The sequence below is a fragment of the Phyllobates terribilis genome, unplaced genomic scaffold, assembly GCF_046119375.1.
Source record: "Phyllobates terribilis strain yellow unplaced genomic scaffold, ASM4611937v1 Scaffold_9__5_contigs__length_417890890, whole genome shotgun sequence".
In the NCBI taxonomy this organism is placed as follows: domain Eukaryota; kingdom Metazoa; phylum Chordata; class Amphibia; order Anura; family Dendrobatidae; genus Phyllobates; species Phyllobates terribilis.
In genome coordinates, this window is record NW_027362769.1 from 116,821,073 (window position 1) to 116,843,534 (window position 22,462).

Here is a 22,462-nt window from a genome sequence, read left to right on the forward strand (position 1 = left end):
TCCTCAAAATGAGATTTTGGTTTTGGCTTTAATCCTAAGTCATGTGACAAGGCTCACAAGACTTTTACGATTGCTACTTTCTATAGGTGGCGCTAAAGTTCTAGTCCTCTTCCTCTCTGAAGAGACAATTTGGGTAAAGTTCGAATGCAGTTAAATAAAAAAAAAAAAACCTTTGCCAATAGCCTTGAGAAAACATATCCTATTTTGTGTACACCGCTCCATTCTAAACCTATAAGTCGCCATGGAGTTTGTACTGATCTATATGTCGCCATGATTATAGACTACAGACAAACCTTGTGTATCCAAATCTTGTAGTCAGACTTGCTATCTGTTTTGATAACCTTGAATATTAATTTTAGCAGTGGTAGAAGATAAGTACAAGGGGACATAACTGCAAAATTAGACTACACGGGGTTTGTTTGCAGTCTGTAATCACTGAAAGACATAGATCCGAATAGAAGCTATAGAAACAAAATGAAATATTTTGAAACAACATTTTAGAAAGTTGTATTTTTTTTATTTAGATGCCTTAAAACAATAAAAAAAAAACTGGTTTCAAAGGTGGTTTTATACTTCATGTACTGATCCCAAGTTACAGGCTGTTTTGCAATCATGAGAGTTAATTGAATATTCTTCTGTTTGGTACTAGAATTATTAAACTGTATGCTTTTTTATTGATAATTTATAAAGGTATGTTAATATACACTGCTCAAAAAAATAAAGGGAACACTTAAACAACAGAATATAACTCCAAGTAAACCAAACTTCTGTGAAATCAAACTGTCCACTTAGGAAGCAACACTGATTGACAATCAATTTCACATGCAGTTGTGCAAATGGAAAAGACAATAGATGGAAATTATTGGCAATTATCAAGACACCCTCAATAAAGGAGTGGTTCTGCATGTGGGGACCACATACCACATCTCAGTACCAATGCTTTCTGGCTGATGTTTTGGTCACTTTTGAATGTTGGTTGTGCTTTCACACTCGTGGTAGCATGAGACGGACTCTACATGTTATGATCTGCAACATGTACTAAGGAAAGAGAGGGGAAAGCTGTCCCTACAGTAAGACTAAGCTGAATCCCTACGATGAAGCGGGCTGCCTGTTCCTAGTGAACAGACCCGCCTTAGTCCTCGGCTAGTCTGAACGAAGACCTGTAGAATTAAGGGAGGGGTCCCTAAAAGAACTAAGGACTGGGACAAAAATGGGACACCTCCTAAACAGAAGTTGTTGCAGAACACAAAAAGACAAACTGACAAAAATGTACTAGAGGTCCCAGAGGACCAAGCGAACTTGACAGAGAAAGGCACCGAAGCACCAGGCTAGAGAAACAGTCAAACACTGAAGTCCAGCACAGCCATAAGGGCGGAGCTGGAATATAAAGGCAGGTGGTCACGTGACCGCAAAATACAAGATGGAAAAAACAAACAGGAGGATTCTAACACTACAACCCACAGAAGTTGCTCAGGTAGTGCAGATCATCCAGGATGGCACATCAATGCGAGCTGTGGCAAGAAGGTTCGCTGTGTCTGTCAGCGTAGTGTCCAGAGGCTGGAGGTGCTACCAGGAGACAGGCCAGTACACCAGGAGACGTGGAGGGGGCCATAGGAGGGCAAAAACCCAGCAGCAGGACCGCTACCTCCACCTTTGTGCAAGGAGGAACAGGAGGAGCACAGCCAGAGCCCTGCAAAATGACCTCCAGCAGGCCACAAATGTGCATGTGTCTGCACAAACAGTTAGAAACCGATTCCATGAGGGTGGTATGAGGGCCCGACGTCCACAGATGGGGGTTGTGCTCACAGCCCAGCACCGTGCAGGATGCTTGGCTTTTGCCACAGAACACCAGAATTGGCAAAGTCGCCACTAGTGCTCTGTGCTTTTCACAGATGAAAGCAGGTTCACACTGAGCACATGTAACAGACGTGACAGAGCCTGGAGACGCTGTGGAGAGCGATCTGCTGCCTGCTAAATCCTTCAGCATGACTGGTTTGGCAGTGGGTCAGTAATGGTGTGGGGTGGCATTTCTTTGGAGGGCCGCACAGCCCTCCATGTGATCACCAGAGGTAGCCTGACTGCCATTAGGTACTGAGATGAGATCCTCAGACCCCTTGTGAGACCATATGCTGGTGCGGTTGGCCCTGGGTTCCTCCTAATGCAGGACAATGCCAGACCTCATGTGGCTGAAGTGTGTCAGCAGTTCCTGCAAGATGAAAGCATTGAAGCTATGGACTGCTCCATCCACCAATGTCACATTGCACCACAGACTGTTCAGAAGTTGGCGGATGCTTTAGTCCAGGTCTGGGAGGAGATCCCACAGGAGACCATCCGCAACCTCATCAGGAGCATGACCAGGCATTGTAGGGAGGTCATACAGGCACGTGGAGGCCACACACAATGCTGATGTGATTTTGTTGTCAGCACATTCAACTTTGTACAGAACAAAGTATTCAATGAGAATATTTCATTCATTCAGATCTAGGATGTGTTATTTTACTGTTTCCTTTATTTTTTTGAGCAGTGTAGATAAAGGGGTTTCCCACTTTCAGAAAAGTCTACCCAAATTTTCTAAAAAACCAAAACAAAGAAAACAGTCACTCACCCTCCTTGACACCAGTCTCAACTTCCCACCATTGTTTGAAACAGGGTGTTTTGGCAGCAGTGGTGATGTCACGTCAACAGAGCGTATCACTGCTGCAGTTAATCACTGAGCAGCTCAGCGACTCATGCTGTCAATCTCAGCACAGCTTACAGAGCTCAGTGTTTGGTTTCAACAGTGACGCTGTGATGCTGAGTCACTTTTCACGGAGTCGGGATAGTCAAGGAGGTCAAAAGCAGGAGTGTATGTCATAAACAGGAGGCAGAGACAAAGAGGTAGTCAAGTAAAGGTCCGAGGTCAGAATACCAGGAAAATAGTGGATCAGAACAAAGGGGTTAAGCAGACTGATAGTCAGAACGAGGTCCAAGGTCAAGCAATGAAAGATCAGTTCACAGAACACAAGGCACAGAGAGACAAACTACACAAAAGTTGAGTGTAGGTCTGGGACTAACAGCCCAGTTAAGTAGCCAGACAATCACCTGGGACAATGAACACCTGGAGACAGCCAGCACCTCCCAGTCCCAGATTGGACAGCCAAGCTGTCAATCAAAACACAGACAGCTCACCACGCCCCTTCACCAGATTGGACACTAAGCTGTCAGTAACTTCATCCCAGACACACTGAGGGGTGGATCACGACAGACGCGTGCTGTTGACTTTATATCAGCGCTGCATCCAAACCTTTGAGACCTGAACTGTAGAGGAAAGAGTGAGTGCTTGCTGTTTTCTTTGTTACTTTAGGTATTTCAGAGCACTTGGGGTTCACTTTCTTGAAAGTAGAAAACCTTAATTATTTATCATGTTGAAACCTTATGCAAATTCAACATAGCTTTTATGCTTACAAATTTGCTGTTCATTTTCTTTTTTTCTATTGTAAAAGTTCTTATTGTCTGCTAAATCATAAAGCTCGGTTTCATCATAATGCTTCCGGACTTTCTCATTTTTTACAACTTACCTCCCTCGAAGGAGTAGACACAGAATTTTTTACATTCATCTTCGGCATCAAAACGATTACCATTTCCACTGCAGCCACCGTACCAGAACTGAGCACAAGAATTGGCTTGTTTATCGTAATACCATTTTATGATATAAGTCCGACATGGACCCTGATCTAATGGCAGCTTGCAACGTGCATCCTGGATGTAGTCTACAAAACAATAAAAGTGATTAAAGGATAATAATTATTTACTGTTTGACTATTATTACCCCAATTATTACCATTGCTTTTATTAGGGCAAGGGTCTAGGCCCCCTGAATACTTGAATACTTTTCTCATATTTACCCACCGCTAAAACAAATCTAAGTAAAGCTCACCTATTTTTGGTATTATTGGTTCAACTTTCTCTGATGAACCTGGTGATAATATGACAGTCCTAGATGAAGACGATGATTTTGAAGTCGAAGGAGCACCGTTCTCCGCTGATGATGAAATTATTACTATGGCAGATGAATACAGAAAACAGAAATTAATATCTTTGCCACCTTTTTCTACATAACTTTGTTGTTTTATTAGTTTTTTTCCATTCTCCCCATCATTATATACTTGATATATAAAGTCATTATTAGTGATGAGCGAACGTACCCGCCACTACCCGGTACTTGCCCGAGCATCACTGTGCTCAACGAGCTCGGTGCTCGGCGAGAATTTCCGGGTTGCTCGGGTGGGAACTTGGGTCCCCTCCCTGCATGTTTGGCGCTCTTTAGAGAGCCAATGAACATGCAGGGATTGCCTGCCATGCACTGTAATGCCGAAGCCATGTTGGTTGTGGGCACTACAGTGATTGGCTGGCCGCACAGCATCATCAGGTGTATATAAGACCAGGCGCCGCCGTGCTTGTCACAGTCTACCCAGAAACAGGCAGTGTAGGGAGAGATGCTGCCTCAGGGAGAGATTTGCTTCTTCATAGTTAGTATCGGTATTCCACAACATATATATATATATATATATATATATATATATATATATATATATACACACACACACACACACACACATATATATATATATATATATATAAATATATATATATATACATATATATATATATATATATATATATATATACAGTACAGACGAAAAGTTTGGACACACCTTCTCATTTAAAGATTTTTCTGTTTTTCATGACTTTGAAAATTGAACATTCACACTGAAGGCATTAAAACTATGAATTAACACATGTGGAATAATACACTTAACAAAAAAGTGTGAAAGAACTGAAAATATGTCTTATATTCTAGGTTCTTCAAAGTAGCCACCTTTTGCTTTGATGACTGCTTTGCACACTCTTGGCATTCTCTTGATGAGCTTCAAGAGGTAGTCACCGGAAATGGTCTTCCAACAATCTTGAAGGACTTCCCAGAGATGCTTAGCACTTGTTGGCCCTTTTGTCTTCACTCCGCGGTCCAGCTCACCCCAAACCATCTCGATTGGGTTCAGGTCTGGTGACTGTGGAGGCAAGGTCACCTGGCATAGCACCCCATCACTCTCCTTCTTGGTTAAATAGCCCTTACACAGACTGGAGGTGTGTTTGGGGTTATTGTCCTGTTGAAAAATAAATGATGGTCCAACTAAACGCAAACAGGATGGAATAGCATGCCGCTGCAAGATGCTGTGGTAGCCATGCTGGTTCAGTATGCCTTCAATTTTGAATAAATCCCCAACAGTGTCACCAGCAAAGCACCCCCACGCCATCACACCACCTCCTCCATGCTTCACAGTGGGAACCAGGCATGTAGAGTCCATCTGTTCACCTTTTCTGCGTCGCACAAAGACATGGTGGTTGGAACCAAAGATCTCAAATTTGGTCTCATCAGACCAAAGCACAGATTTCCACTGGTCTAATGTCCATTCCTTGTGTTCTTTAGCCCAAACAAGTCTCTTCTGCTAGTTACATGTCCCTAGCAGTGGTTTCCTAGCAGTTATTTTACCACGAAGGCCTGCTGCACAAAGTCTCCTCTTAACAGTTGTTGTAGAGATGTGTCTGCTGCTAGAACTCTGAGTGGCATTGACCTCGTCTCTAATCTGAGCTGCTGTTAACCTGCGATTTCTAAGGCTGGTGACTCGGATAAACTTATCCTCAGAAGCAGAGGTGACTCTTGGTCTTCCTTTCCTGGGGCGGTCCTCTTGTGAGCCAGTTTCTTTGTAGCGCTTGATGGTTTTTGCAACTGCACTTGGGGACACATTCAAAGTTTGCCCAATTTTTCGGACTGACTGTCCTTCATTTCTTAAAGTAATGATGGCCACTTGTTTTTCTTTACTTAGATACTCTTTTCTTGCCATAATACAAATTCTAACAGTCTATTCAGTAGGACTATCAGCTGTGTATCCACCTGACTTCTGCACAACACAACTGATGGTCCCAACCCCATTTATAAAGCAAGAAATCCCACTTATTAAACCTGACAGGGCACACCTGTGAAGTGAAAACCATTTCCGGTGACTACCTCTTGAAGCTCATCAGGAGAATGCCAAGAGTGTGCAAAGCAGTCATCAAAGCAAAAGGTGGCTACTTTGAAGAACCTAGAATATAAGACATATTTTCAGTTGTTTCACACTTTTTTGTTAAGTATATAATTCCACATGTGTTAATTCATAGTTCTGATGCCTTCAGTGTGAATGTACAATTTTCAAAGTCATGAAAGTACAGAAAAATCTTTAAATGAGAAGGTGTGTCCAAACTTTTGGTCTGTACTGTATATATATATACAGTTATATGAAAAAGTTTGGGCACCCCTATTAATCTTAAGCTTAATGTTTTATAAAAATTGGTGTTTTTGCAACAGCTATTTCAGTTTGATATATGTAATAACTGTTGGACACAGTAATGTTTCTGCCTTGAAATGAGGTTTATTGTACTAACAGAAAATGTGCAATCTGCATTCAAACAAAATTTGATAGATGCATAAGTATGGGCACCTCACCAGAAAAGTGACATTAATATTTAGTAGATCCTCCTTTTGCAAAAATAACAGCCTCTAGTCGCTTTCTGTAGCTTTTAATGATTTCCTGGATCCGGGATGAAGGTATTTTTGACCATTCCTCTTTACAAAACAATTTCAGTTCAGTTAAGTTTGATATATATACTATTCAAAAAAATAAAGGGAACACTTAAACAACACAATGTAACTCCAAGTCAATAACACTTCTGTGAAATCTACCTGTCCAGTTATGAAGCAACACTGATTGTGAATCAATTTCTCCTTCTGTTGTGCAAATGGAACAGACAACTGGTAGAAACGATAGGCAATTAGCAAGATACTCCCTATAAAGTAGCGGTTCTGCAGGTGGTGACCACAGACCATTTCTCTGTTCTCATCCTTTTTGGCTGTTTTGGTCACTTTTTCATTTTGCCATTGCTCTCACCCCTAGAGGTACAGTAGCATGAGGCGGTGTCTACAGTACAACTCACAGAAGTTGCTTAGGTAGTGCTGTTCATCCAGGATGGCACATCAGTGCGAGCTGTGGCAAGAAGGGTACCTGTGTCTGTCAGCACAGTGTCTAGAGCATGGAGCAGATACCAGGAGATGTGGAGGGAGCCATAGGAGGGCAAGAACCCAGCAGCAGGACCGTTACCTCCTCCTTTGTGCAAGGAGGAACAGGAGGAGCACAGCCAGAGCCCTGCAAAATGACCTCCAGCAGGCCACAAATGTGCATGTGTCTGCACAAACGGTTAGAAACCGACTCCATGAGGGTGGTATGAGGGCCTGACGTCCACAGATGGGGGTTGTGCTCACAGCCCAATACCATGCAGGACGCTTGACATTTGCCACAGAACACCAGGATTGGCAAAGTCGCCACTGGCGCCCTGTGTTCTTCACAGATGAAAGCAGGTTCACACTGAGCACATGTGACAGACGTGACAGAGTCTGGAGACGCCATTTAGAGCGATCTGCTGCCGGCAACATCCTTCAGCATGACTGGTTTGGCAGTGGGTCAGTAATGGTGTGGGGTGGCACTTCTTTGGAGGGCCGCACAGCCCTCCATGTGCTCGCCAGAGGTAGCCTGACTGCCATTAGGTACCGAGATGAGATCCTCAGACCCCTTGTGAGACCATATGCTGGTGCGGTTGGTCCTGGGTTCCTCCTAATGCTGGACAATGCCAGACCTCATGTGGCTGGAGTGTGTCAGCAGTTCCTGCAAGATGAAGGCATGGAAGCTATGGACTGGCCGGCACATTTCCCAGACCTGAATCCGATTAAGCACATCTTGGACATCATATCTCGCTCCATCCACCAACGTCACGTTGCACCACAGACTGTCCAGGAGTTGGCGGATGCTTTAGTCCAGGTCTGGGAGGAGATCCCACAGGAGACCATCCGCAACCTCATCAGGAGCATACCCAGGTGTTGTAGGGAGGTCATACTGGCACGTGGAGGCCACACACAATACTGAGCCTCATTTTGACTTGTTTTAAAGACATTACATCACAGTTGGATCAGCCTGTAGTGTGTTTTTCCACTTTAATTTTGGGGGTGACTCCAAATCCAGGCCTCCATTGGTTAATAAATTTGATTTCCATTGATGATTTTTGTGTGATTTTGTTGTCAGCACATTCAACTGTGTACAGAACAAAGTATTCAGTTAGAATATTTCATTCATTCAGATGTGTTATTTGAGTGTTCCCTTTATTTTTTTTTGAGCAGTGTATATATATCCAACTGAACTAACAGTCCTTCTGCTTCTGAGAACTAATCCAGCTGCATATATTCAGTAGTGATGGCAGGAGTTAGGCAGACAGGCAGTGCATGTGGCAGACTGCAGTGAATATAGTGCAAGAGGGTCCATTGACTGTTCCTGTTGCTGCTGTTCTTACAGATATTTGTAGACATAGCCCCAGATATCAGGGGCCAGGGAAATTTTTTTTTTTATCTTAATCCTGGTTATTTGCTTAAAAAGCAATCCAGAGTACACCATTTTTCAGCTCCATTTGCTTGTTCTCACTGCAGAATAAAGCCAGATCTGTTCCACATTTCAGCAATAAAAATCCAGAAATTTAAAATGAACGTGGAAAATATTGGCCTCTTTTTCCAGTCTGTTACAGTGTGTCAGTCAAGCTATTCACACTAGGTGTCTGTGAAGGATAGTATTAGCAAATTACAGGCCTGCTAATTAAAACTGTGGTTCTCTGTTAGACATAACACCTATAAGAGTGTTCCAAAATCAGACATTTCTTAAATTTTCATTCCGTTGCAGTGTGTCGGTCAAGCTATTCACACTAGGTGTCTGTGAAGGATAGTATTAGCAAATTACAGGCCTGCTATTTAAAATTGTATTTCTCTGTCAAAAGTATCACATATAACTGCGATCCAAAATCAGCCATTTCTCGTGACCGTGGAAAATATTGTCCTCCATTAAAAATGGGCAAGGTGCATGGCAAGGGACGGGGAAGTGGAAGTGATGGTGATGGTGCATGCAGAGGCCGAGGACATGGCCGTGGGCAAGCTGAAATTGTGCCACAACAAACACCCACATCTTGTCACTCGACCTTTCTGTCCCAATTAATAGGGAACACCACTACTGAACACAGAGCAGTGTCAAAAGGTTATTGGTTGGATAGCAGATAATTCTTCCAGTCATTTAGCCACCACCACCACCCTGTCTTCCACACAGTCAAGTTTCAGTAGCCATGAGTTTGGACCGCATATTCCTCACCCTGATCCTTTTTCCTCCCACCATGCTGAGTGCCCGGAGACAACTGATCCCACACTTGGACGCTCAGAAGAGCTGTTCACTTTTCCATTTGTAGATTCGGGCCTCTCGCTTGGCCAGCTTCAAGTGAGTCAAGAGGAGAACGCATGTAGCAATGCCCAAATATTGGAGCAGCCACGGCCACACGAAGGTGACAGTGGGAAAGTGCAATTACTGTTGCAAGAGGTGGATGATGATGATGATGAGACACAATTGCCAGAAAGTCAGGAGGAGGACCAGGGTGCGGAAGTGGAAGACGAGGTGGTGGATGATATAGTAACTGACCCAACCTGGCAGGGGGACATACAAAGCGAGGACAGCAGCACACAGGGGGAGAAAGGCGTAGCACCACAACAGGCAGGAAGAAGCAGCATGGTGGCCGCAGACACAAGGTGGGAATGCGTTCCTCGTAATGCCAACACGACGGAAGTTGCCAGTACAACTGTTAGGTCTTCCCGAGTCTGGTTATTTTTTAAAGACACTGCAGATAACCCCTAAAAGGCCATTTGCACCACTTGCCAAGCCAGCATCAGCAGGGGTAGCAAAACTATCAGCCTGACCACCACCAGCATGATCACGCACATGGCAGCAAAGCACCCGACTAAGTGGGCCAAACCCCAGGGTCCAGCAACAGTGTCTGCGGGTGACACCACAGCTTGTCCCGCTGTTGTGCATGCACGCCAATCCCCTGTCCATGACGGATGCAAAGATACCTCCCGCTCCTGTCATTGCACACTCTCAACTAGCACCATGAGCAAGCACGTCCACATCCTTGTCCCAGCGCAGCGTTCAGGTGTCCCTACCGTAGTCCTTGGAACGCAAGCGCAAATACGCAGCCAACCCCCACAGTCCACACTACTAAATTCACACATTTCGCGAATGCTTGCGCTCAAAATGTTGTCTTTTAGGCTTGTGGAGGCGGAAGCTTTCCGCAACCTGATGGCGGCGGCCGTCCCTCGGCACTCGGTCCCCAGCAGCCACTATTTCTTCCAGTGTGCCGTACCCACATTACACGAGCACGTGTCCCACAACATTAGACCTGCCCTCAACAACGCAGTTACTGGGAAAGTCCACCTAACCACGGACACCTGGACAAGTGCTTGAGGGCAGGGACGGTACATCTCTCTGACGGCACACTGGGTTAATATAGTGGAAGCCGGGACCCAGTCGGACCTTGGGACGGAACACGTCCTCCCGACCCGGAGGATTTCGGGCCCTGGGTCAATCAGGGTTGCCCCAAAATTCAGCAGCTCCTGCACCTCCTCCTTTTCAGCCTCCATCTCCGAAATTACCACATCAGTCGCAAGCTGGAAGCACTGCAGCACTGCCTCGGCCAAGCGGCAACAGACTGTGATGAAACTAATATACTTAGGTGACAAACCGCACAACGCTGAACAGTTGTGGACAGCTCTGAAACAGCAGGCAGACCTGTGGCTGACACCGTTGAACCTACAGCCAGGCATGGTCGTGTGTGACAATGACCGGAACCTGGTGGTGGCTCTGAGGCGAGGCGAGCTCACACACATACCATGCCTAGCTCATGTACTTAACCTTGTGGTTCAGCAGTTTCTCAAAACCTACCCAGGTCTGTCAGAACTGCTTGTCAAAGTACGCCACCTGTGTGCCCATTTTAGAAAATCAGCTACAATTTCTGCCGCCCTTGCCGTGCTTCAGCAGCATTTGCAGCTTCCAGCTCACCGACCGATCTGCGATGTCCCCACACGTTGGAACTCTACATTGCAGAGGTTGGGAAGGATTTGTGAGCAGAAGAGGGCAGTTGTTGACTACCAGCATCAACAAGGTATTCAGGTCAGACTCCACATATAAGACCTCAGGAGTGGACATGGATGTCAAACATATGTACCATCCTCCAAAACTTTGAGGACTCCACCAAGATGGTGAGCAGCGATGACGCCATAATTAGTATCACCATCTCGCTTCTCTGTCTTCTGAAATGCTCTCTGCTCACAATTAAAGAGGATGCATTGCAGGCGGAGCACAATGAGATGGAGAAGGAACCATACTTGGTGATTCCACACAGCCCAGCCTCATCTCATCCCAACGTGGATTGGGTGACAATGAGGAAGAGGAAGAACAGGATCTAGTTTCCTGCACTATAGACGGTACTACCTGCACAACTGTCATGCCATCTGTTTAGCGTGGATGGCCTAAGGACAGGGAGGAGGAGGAGGAAGAGGAGGAGGATGAGGAGGAGAGCAAGGTCAGTTCTCTTGGTGAGGACATGGAAGTCTTGCCTCTTTGCAGTCTGGCACACATGGCTGAGTTTATGTTACGCTGCCTTTCCCGTGACCCTTGCGTTGTCCAAATCTTGGGTGACAGTCATTATTAGTTGGTGACACTTCTAGACCCACGCTACAAGGAGAACTTTCTGTCTCTTATTCCCTTACAGCACAGGCCTAATAAAATGGTGCAGTACGAGAAGGCCCTTGTTGCGGGATGATTAAAAAAATTCCCATCTGAAAACGCTGGCGGCAGAGGTCACAGTTCGTTGGACAACCAAGGAGTACAGGCGAGAGAGACACAAATGCAATCGAGCAGAGGCAGAGGAACACTGACAAAGTTCTGGGACAGATTTCTCAGACCCTCCCATCGCACAAGCCCTGATGCGCGGGGGAATCTCTCAAGGAAGGAAAAGTTTTGGAAGATGGTGAGGGAATACCTTGCCGAACGTATCAACGTCCTCCGTGATTCCTCTGTGCCTTCTAATTATTTGGTATCCAAACTGGACACGTGGCATGAACTGGCTCTCTACGCCTTGGAGGTCCTGGCCTGCCCTGCCACTAGCGTTTTGTCAGAGCGGGTTTTTAGTGCCTCTGGTGGAATTATAACTGATAGACGCATCCGCCTATCAACTGAAAATGCTGACAGGCTGACTTTTATAAAAATGAACAAGGGCTGGCTGGATTGGGCCAGACTTCTCAACACCACCGAATAATAGCAGCGTAACATAAACTCAAATACAGTGTCTTTTTTTTGGGAGGTCTAACTCTATTCCCATGCACCTCTGTCTTCATACCCAGACATGGGTATACGCGTCCTGTTTTGTCTATTTGCTCTTGTCCTCTTCCTTCTCCGCATCCTCATCCTCCACCACCATATGTACCATATCAACATATCTATGTCTCTTGCAAGGGACATTGGAGTTCCTCCAAATTTTTGCCAGCCGTTGCTCCACTGCATAGGCAAACAGTATGGGAGGCACACTTCCTAATAATGGGAGCATTTTTTGCAGGAGGCCCTCCGACCTCTACGTCTCTTGCAAGGAGCATTGGAGTTCCTCCAAATTTTTGGCAGCCATTGCTTCACTGCATAGGCAAACAGTATGGGAGACACACTTCCTAATAATGGGAGCATTTTTTGCAGGAGGCCTTCTGACCTCTACACCTCGTGCAAGGGGCATTGGAGTTCCTCCAAATTTTTGGCAGCCGTTGCAGCCACTGCATACGCAATAACAGTATAGGAGACCCATTCGTTAATAATGGGAACAACAAAGCATAGGCGGCTGATGGCTCTCTAACAATAGCGAGGGCCAACTGCTGGCCCTTTAAGAGTAGTAAGGGCCGCCTGATGGTCCTATAAAAATAGGCTTTGTGACTTTCAGTGTCCCTCCATCATAAATGAAACAGGATGTGTCTGATGATGTGTCACACACTACATGGCCAGATAAGGTTGTAAAATGTTAAAAGTGCAAAAACGCATCAAAAACTCTACATGTGAACATAGCCCAAGGTGTGGAGGAGCATTTTTGTTTTTGTATATTTATTTTGCCCTATATACAAGTCATTACCCTGGAAAGGATGTTCCTTAACATATTTCCCAGGAAAATCCATTTTGGTTTCGTTTTTGTATGTTTTATTGTGAGTCCGTAAAAGCGACGTAATACCTCTGACAACATTGTTGACAGCAGTGACCTGGAAGTCATAAATGCTTGCAGGGGTCTTCCCCATGCTGTTCACATGTCATTTGAGCACTGTTCCCATCGATTTGGGCAATTTTTAGGCCCTCTGCAGACCACCGGAGGGGAGCCGCCGGAAAAATTCTTCTAGTTTCCCATCGACTTACATTGGGCTCGTTACTCCGTCCGAGCACTCGAGTATTCCAATTTGCTAGTCTCGGAACAACGAGTACCTGAGCATTTTAATGCTCTCTCATCATTAGGCATTATCCTTCACTTATTTTGTTTGGTATCAGAAAGGTAAACTCAGTTGTGAAAATTTCTAAGAAACTAAAACTTAGAATTAAAATTAAAATATTATTTAAAGGGAAAACCAAAGTATCAATTACCTCTATTAGATGAGGACGGCTGTTCTGTTTCCTCATCCTCGTCATCATAATCTTCCTCTTCTTCTTCATCTATGTTTGGAATCGTGCTAATTTCTTTTTGCTACAAAACATAAAAAAGTTGAAGAATAAAAACAGCCATTTTTGGAACAATCTGTAATGAACTAAAGTTGAATTTTATATTTGTCACGATGACTTTTTTGTCATAATTGTTCATATACTTCTTTTTAAAGCCTTCAGCAAGGTTTCACTATAAGTTATAGATCTATTTTCTAAGAAACTATTCGTTTTATGTTTTTAGAAGAAAGGGGTGATAGGAAAAGGATAAAGAACGGGAGGTCTTCAAGATGGTATAGCAAGATAGAATGAGGATATGTACAGTAAATGAAATAAAGTTACCTATGTCAGTGATAAAAAGCCATGGCCAACTTTAATTGTCATTTTTGGTGATTTGTGTTTCTGAAAAGCAATAGCTACTTAACAGGCTGTAATGGTGCTGTAATATTGATTAACTTGATACTTTTGAAGAATAAATCCGCTTTGCTGTTATTCTTTAATTACTATTTGAAGCTTCTTGCTAATTAGATTTCAGTGCACAGGGGCCGGACTGTGCACTGGGTGTTCTCCGCCCTGTCTGATTTCCCGGCCTCTTCACCTTCTTCCAATCTGTGAATGACAGGTCATTGCTGAGATCTCAAACAAGACGCAGGTCATTCAAAGACCAGAGGCTGGCAGAGGGCCGGGGAATCACAGGCAGGGAGGAGAAGACCCAGTGCACAGTCCGGCCCCTGTGCACCGAAATCTAATTAGTAGGAAACTTCAAATGGAAATTAAGGAATAACAGCAAAGTGGATTTCTTCACCAAAAGTATCAATTTAATCTGTATTACAGCCATGTCTTTACTTTGCATAACAATATTGTGCAGAAAGGTTCTCTTTAAAAGACAAAGCCTTAATTCCTGCCAAATAAGACACCATTTGTCAGATTTTTTATTTTAAACTGCATAGTTTTAACAGGTTTAGTACACATTTTAAACTTATCATTGCTAATATCCCTTCAGTGAGAGTGTACGTACAACCCCCCTAGGCATAATACTTCTAATCAGCCCATTCTGCTGCTGTGATACCGCAATTTCCTCCGGGATAAATAAAGTATATCTTATCTTATCTTAACTTATTATGAGTAGATAACATTTATACATCACTTGACAATTTTTACCGGAATTTGTGGCTCTCGAGAAACAACAAAAGTCTCCTCGCTTCTTCGTCTTTCTTCTTCTTGGCGAATTCTTTCTTGCCTAAGTCTTTCTTCCTCTTGACGTATTCTTTCTTGTCTAAGTCTTTCTTCCTCTTGCCGAGTTCTTTCTTGTTGTAGGAGTCGTTCATCTCGAATCTTTTCTTCTTCTAACCTAATTCTTTCTTCTAGTCTACGTTTCTCTTCCAACCTAAGACTTTCTTCTGTGCTGACTTTGTCATTGCTGCCTTGAAATGTAGTAAAGGTAGAACTGGAAGAACCTTTCCGTGCGTACATTGTGCTGATTTTGTTTCCAACTCGATTGTAGATAAGAGCACCATTTTCGTCTTCGCAGAACTGATTAACCAATTTTGACTCCAAAGCTGAAAAATATTATGTAAGATATTATTTGTACTGCTAATAATGTTAGCGGAACTAAAATCATAAGTAGTGCAAAGTTTTTACCCAATTTTTTTTTTTACCTCTTACCTGGTAAAGTGTTGAAATCATCGATTAAGTACATGTGCTCAGCATCAGGCTCAGAAGCTATGAGATTTAATTCCCTTATGAATTCTTGTTGAGTTGGGTCTGAAGAATTCACAATTCCAATGGCGTACATTTGTATGTTGGCTGCTTGAGCCTCACGAACAGCAATGTCTAGTTTCACAGCTTCTCGCTTGTCTGTCTGACCATCTGTGAGGACAATAGCTACTTTTCTGACCCCATTCCTTGCTCCATAAAAACCTTCCTGGGTAGCTTTTCGTATGGCAGTTCCAGTGTAGGTACCCTCTCCCATGTACATCATCTTTCTAATGGCTTGTTTTACATCTTGCTGAGTGGTGAACCTGTTCAGACCAAATTCTAGCCGCACTTCTAAACTGTAGAGAACAAGTCCTATACGAGTGGCATTTCGTCCTACTGTCACACGGTCAACAAGGGCCGTCACAAAGTCTTTAATAATTTCAAAGTTTTCTGGTCCAACACTCTCGGAGCTGTCGATGACGAAGACAAGTTCCATGGGTATCTCCTTACATTTAACACCACAACCTATGGGGCACAAGTATTAAAAGTTTAGCAGAAGTCTCCTAACTTCATTTCAGGCTTTTATGTGGTGCACCAACTTCTGTTAATTATCCAATTACCATACTTTGATCAGAGGTGCTGAATTTTGATTGCTATGGTTGATAGAGCTTATAAAATTTAATGAATAGAAAGCAAAACAGTTAGGCTTTGTGAACATACAGTTTTTTAGGAGTCTTTTAGGAAAAAACATCTTAAAAATCACTCCAAAAAAACTTGAAAGTTTCTTCCTATACATTTCTATTGCAAAATGGCTTTCGGTTCATACCTTCAATCTGTTTATCATTTTTATTTAACTTCAAAAATGGCAAACATTTAAATGAAATGACCTGTAAATTCTTCAGGCATTTTCTGCTACAAAGTTGTTTCATACTTTACATGACATTTCAATAGGAAGGGAGTCTGGGTGTCTTCTTACGTTTTTTAAGCGTTTTTGTTGCGTTTTTGCCTTGTAAAACTGTAGAGTTTAAGTCATTGTTTAATGGATTTCAAAAATATCAGACAGATGCCCACAAAACATGCAAAACACAAAAAAATCTACAAATTTACAAAATGTTTGCAAAAAAATGGGGAAAAATATTAAAATATTTCAGAAAATGTAAAATAAAATGCTCACAAAAGTGGCCTAAGGACAAAAAAAAGCCTAGAAAACGCCACATAGGAGAGTTTCCTGAAGCAGCTTCCTATCGAAAAACTCATCAGTTTTCATTGCCTCAAAAAAAAAAATCAGTGTGCACATAGCCCTAAGTTGTATTATAACTTACCGCAAATCTCTTTAATCATCTTAATGATATCTTCTCTCTGTGAGATAAAAAAAATAATTTTTCTCACATATGAACAAAAACATCTGAATATATCATGTATGTATAGTTTATAATTAAATAATGTATAAAAATATAAATTAATGTCCTTTATTGATGTGGAACCTGGATTTGTATGCATATCCATTTTACTATCTATTTAGTTACAACAAAAAATAAATACAGTTAACTTACTGTTAATCCAGGGTCTCCTTTAGTTCCAGTCCTTCCCTGTGATGATATGAAAAACAATTATTTTTGGATGACAATTTGGCTTTCCTTGACTCATATTTCTGGGATAAGATCCCAAACTTGACACTTATTATATAGGTCATGCATGGAGTCTGTAAATCGAACATTGGGAAGAGATGTTTTTTCTTTTCACATGAAATTAAGTTGACTGCTACTGCTTATTGTGCAAAATTAGCTTTTTTTCTGAGTGAGACAGTTAAATTTAAAGAAGCAACACCATTAAGTTTTTTTTTCATCAAATCTGTGTATATGTGTACATAGCGTAGAGTGAGTGCATAGGCGGATTATAATGAGGTCAATCGGGGCTACCGCCCGTGGCCCCGGGGGGTCCATGGCCAGATTGCCCTCATTATAATATGTGCGGCGCCACGGTACATACCGGCAGTCAAAAGCGAGGAGCCCCCGGACACCTCGCCCCAGCAGCGGCGCACGGCCCCTGCTTCTTCTTCGGCCGGGCCAGCACTGCACCTGTTAACTTCCCTGTGTGCAGCCCTGTCTGCTAGTGTGACGTCACGCAGTGCACGCAATGCACTGCTACTTACCACTGGAGAGGAGCTGGAGGACTGGAGCCGAGCCGGGGGATGGTGAGTGTGAGAGAGTGTGTGTGATTGAGTGTATGTGTGTGTGTGTGTGTGTGTGTAGGCAGATATCATTGTGTGATGTCTGTTTATATGTATTTTTGTGTTTCAAATGTGTTTATGCGTGTATGTATATGTCTGTATATGTTTGTGTGTGTGTGCATGACTGCGTGCGGCCTCCCGCTGTCTCTGGGGGGGCGCCGTGCGGCCTCCCACTGTGTATAGATGACTACGTGTGACCGCCCGCTGTGTATAGATGGCGCCGTGCGGCCTCCCGCTGTGTATAGATGGCGCCGTGCGGCCTCCCGCTGTGTATAGATGGTGCCGTGCGGCCTCCCGCTGGGTATAGATGGCTACTTGCGGCCTTCCGCTGTGTATAGAAGACTACGTGTGGCCTCCTGCTGTGTATAGATGGCTATGTGCGGCCTCCCGCTGTATATAGAAGACTACGTGTGGCCTCCTGCTGTGTATTGATGGCACCGTGCGGCCTCCCGCTGTGTATAGATGGCACCGTGCTGCCTCCCGCTGTGTATAGATGGCACCGTGCGGCCTCCCGCTGTGTATAGATGGCTACATGCGGACTCCTGCTGTGTATAGATGGCTACGTGCGGCCTCCTGCTGTGTATAGATGGCGCCTTGCGGCCACCCGCTGTGTATAGATGGCTACGTGCGGCCTCCTGCTATGTATAGATGGCTACGTGCGGCCTCCTGCTGAGTATAGATGGCTACGTGCGGCCTCCTGCTGTGTATAGATGGCTACGTGCGGCCTTCTGCTGGGTATAGATGGCTCCGTGCAGCCTCCTGCTGGGTATAGAGGGCTCCGTACGGCCTCCCGCTGTGTATAGAAGACTACGTGCGACCTCCTGCTATGTATAGATGGCTACGTGCGGCCTCCTGCTGAGTACAGATGGCTACGTGCGGCCTCCTGCTGTGTATAGATGGCTACGTGCGGCCTTCTGCTGGGTGTAGATGGCTCCGTGCAGCCTCCTGCTGGGTATAGAGGGCTCCGTACGGCCTCCCGTTGTGTATAGAAGACTACGTGCGGCCTCCTGCTGTGTATAGATGGCTATGTGTGGCCTCCTGCTGTGTATAGATGGCTATGTGCGGCCTCCTGCTGTGTATAGATGGCTGCGTGCGGCCTCCTGCTGTGTATAGAAGACTACGTGTGGCCTCCTGCTGTGTATAGATGGCTACGTGCGGCCTCCTGCTGTGTATAGATGGCTACGTGCGGCATCCCGCTGTGTATAGATGGCTACGTGCGGCCTCCCGCTGTGTATAGATGTCTCCGTGCGGCCTCCCGCTGGTTATAGATGGCTACGTGCGGCCTCCTGCTGGGTATAGATGGCTCCGTGCGGCCTCCTGCTGGGTATAGATGGCTACGTGTGCTCAATATTAAGCCATACAATTAATGTAAAGCTATGTGCCCACGATGCAGAAATGCTCCGGATTTTTTTTGGAGCGTTTCTGCATCTCCCTGGCAGAAAAAACGCATGCTGATTGTACATGCGTTTTTCCTGCCAGGGACAAGCGGATGTGAAGCGTTCTTCACATGCATTTCCGCATGCGGGTTGTCAAGCGTTTTCCAAGTTATTTTAGCATCACTTGGAAAGTGCTTGACAACTTGGTCACACTATATAAATCCATGCAACCAGCATGTATTTATATAGTGTGACAGTAAAAGAATGGTAAAAAATAAAAAATAAATATATAAATATATACTTACCTTCTGATGGGCTGCCGACGTCAGCGGTCGCGTGACCCGTCACATGACTAAATGACGTCACCACAGGTCCTTTAGTCTACCGCGAGCTGCCGGAAAGCCAGGACGCATCGGATAAAGACACCAGGTTCTATGGTACCCGGGTCCGGAGGAGAGTCTCCTCATCTCCAGACCCAGGTACCATCCGCACATTGAAACGCATGGATTCTGCATGTACAGATGCAGTGATGCCGATTCCATGCGTTCCAATGCAAGTCAATGGTGGCGAAAACGCAGCGCTTCCGCAAAATAATTGGTAGTGCTGTGTATTTTTCCGCAATGATAATTCGCAGCGGAAATTTCCGCAGCATGTGCACAGCACATGCGGATTATCATTGGGGAACATGGCAGACCTTCTACCAAGCGTTTTTTAAGCATTTCTGCAGCGGAATTGCCGCTGCGGAAATGCTTAAAAAACGCATAGTGGGCACACAGCCTAAAAAAAATATTATAATTAATATATTAATATTGTGCCAAATTAATTTCACGTGAACTATCACATGATCTATCACAGGGGATCATGTGACATGTGATACATCAGGTGTGTGTGTGTTGGGGGGGGCCGCACCTTCTAAACTGCCCAGGGCCCTTGCTACTCTTAATCCACCCCTGAGTGAGTGTATTAATATACTTACCTATAGCTGCTTTCTCCACGATCCAGTGCTGTTCTTCTCCTCTTCTCAGTGATGTCACCACATGTCAGTCTTTCCGAATCACTTTGCGTAAGTCTCTTTTACAATGAAAGCCTATGGAATCTCGTCCTGACGCTCCATAGACTTACAATGTAAAAGCCAATTCTGGGTTATGCAGAGCACAGCGTCACTGGGAAGTCAGAAGAGCGGTGACATCACTGAGAAAAGGAGAAGAACGGTGCTGGATCCCAGAGAAATAGGCAGTAGGTGAGTATGTTAATACACTTATAATACACTACATACATATATACATATGTGTATTGAAAAAAAAACTTAATGGGAGTACTGGGCAGAGATGATATTGAGGGATTTAATGAACTGGAGAACTTTTAGGACTATTGTAAGTGGAAAGAGGAAACTAGAGCAGTTAATGTTGGAAATAAAGTTTGAACAATGTGTGTGTTTACTGATGAGTTTATTTTATAAAAGTGTCAATAGCTTATTGATACAGGAAAAATAAATCTTTGTACCGTGTTAACCAGTAGCTAGAAAAATATTAAAATTTGAGAGTCCTCAGTGATTGATACCTTTTAATGGCAAACTGAAAAGATGGTAACAAATTGCAAGCTTTCGAGACTACTCAAGTCTCTTCATCAGGCTCAGTAACACTTGGCACTCATGGCACATTCCCCACCAGTCCCCGGGCCATAGTATTGTGAATCCCTCTGATGTTGCATTTCACTATGCCTGATCCCTTGCTCTCTCGGAGAGATGAATGAGCCAGAGATATCTGCCAGCAATTTAATCCGGTCCCCTAATGAAATATAAATACATGCTCCACTCCGGGCTTGTATGCTTACAGAGGAGTATTCTCATGTATTCAGCAGGATTGTCTACAAGCGGATGCCTTACCGTATCTCCAGGGTTTCCAGGTTCTCCACTGTCACCTTTATCTCCCTTTCTTCCTCTTTCACCAAGAGACCCACGGTCACCCTAAAATATTAAATTAACATTAGAAAATGCTTTCAGCTGGAGTTTTTTCATTATTTTCTATGTAAAGTTCACTTTTTTTGGCCAACAAAGAGTAATACATTAACTTTTGTTTGAAGATTAAATTTGTATTCCTTAATTTCAAGTTTACGCCCCTTGATGAAGAAAGGGCGAAACACGTATTGGGAAGGCAGGGAAATGACCTAACCAGCAGTATTACATGTAAGTGCTTCATTTATCACAATCTTAACCTTATATTTACACCATACTTGCACAGTGGCTTGCATACGTCAGTCTGGTCACCAATTACATTGATTTATATTATGTTGACCTGGTCTGTCTAGCTGTATTGTTTAAGTAAACTGTATTACAGGTGGTTCCTTTATATTTATATTTGTGCAAGACATTAATGATACCACTATGCCTTGTGTATCCAGATGATGTAAAGGTATACTATGTATCCCACATTTAAATAGCAGTAATTTGTTTTATTTTTACTCTGTTTAATTTTATCTAACTAATGAAGATTAATTTTGGTTTAATATTAATATTTCCGGCTGTTTCTTATGCCTGTGGTTATGTGTTAATGTTGAATATTGAGTTGTGACCTTGAAATAATTTGACTCCACATAGGATTTTTCTAGTGATTAATTTCAAGTTGTATTTTCAAAATATAAAATCTTTCTGAATTATTTAATTAGAAAAAAAGTAAAAAAAATGTCTTCTCTAATTTGGCATTTAAAGTTTAAAGAAATACAGGCTCGAGTCAGCTGAAGGTGGGCTCTCCTCTGCCTCACTATTTGTACAGCTGCGTGAGACTTCCTGCTTCCAACCTGGAGATACCTGATGGGAGCTGAATGTGCAGTATGGAAACACTGGAGAGATGTGTTGCTGTCTTCATGCTGGATGTAGTTACATATATTCCATTGTAAAATTAATACCCTTGTATTTTGCAGCAGCAGGAGGAGGAGGAGGCTAGAAACAGCCATATAAGTAAGCACTGTAAGTCTTTTCAGTATTGCAGCTACTGAGTATGTATTGAAAGACTCAGAATAATCATTTAGAAACAGCTATGTCCTCCTCTAGCAAATTAACCCTTTGGAAGAATATATGTTGTCTTCTAGATTAACTCTTTAGAAGCAGTTATGTCCTCCTCTAGTAATTAACCCTTTAGAAGCAGCTATGTTCTCCTCTAGTAGATTAACCCTTTAGAAGCAGCTATGTCCTCCTCTAGTAGATCAACCATTTAGAAGCAGTTCAATCCTCTGTTTTTTTTTGGCTGAATAATATACACTGACATCTCATAACACAGCTCATAAATAGTGGTATTCTATATTTAGTAAAGATCAAACTCCTAGGAGGAGGTGAGGAATATATTTGTCTGATTTGTCTTTAGTTGATACATTCTATGGGATGCAATGAGAAATTCACTGTGTTTTTCAATTGCCTTTGGGCAGCAAGGTGGCTCAATGGTTAGCACTGCAGCCTTGCAGCATTGGGGTCCTGGGTTCAAATCCCACCAAGGACAACATCTGCAAGTAGTTTG

At 43.6% G+C, this 22,462-nt stretch overlaps 1 protein-coding gene across 1 annotated transcript in view; it reads right to left on the reverse strand.

Annotated features, from left to right (window-relative positions):
* Positions 1-3,348: 3,348 nt before the first annotated feature.
* The window catches only part of COL28A1 (collagen type XXVIII alpha 1 chain), a 99,529-nt gene continuing 80,415 nt past the window's right edge, over positions 3,349-22,462 (reverse strand). The window contains exons 28-36 of the mRNA XM_073646119.1: positions 20,839-20,919; positions 16,901-16,936; positions 16,670-16,706; positions 15,315-15,872; positions 14,811-15,208; positions 13,596-13,695; positions 3,917-4,039; positions 3,558-3,749; positions 3,349-3,371 (exon numbers count right to left, since the gene is read on the reverse strand). Of these exons, the coding sequence (XP_073502220.1) occupies positions 3,349-3,371; positions 3,558-3,749; positions 3,917-4,039; positions 13,596-13,695; positions 14,811-15,208; positions 15,315-15,872; positions 16,670-16,706; positions 16,901-16,936; positions 20,839-20,919 (1,548 nt within the window). The remainder of the gene's footprint in view (positions 3,372-3,557; positions 3,750-3,916; positions 4,040-13,595; positions 13,696-14,810; positions 15,209-15,314; positions 15,873-16,669; positions 16,707-16,900; positions 16,937-20,838; positions 20,920-22,462) is intronic.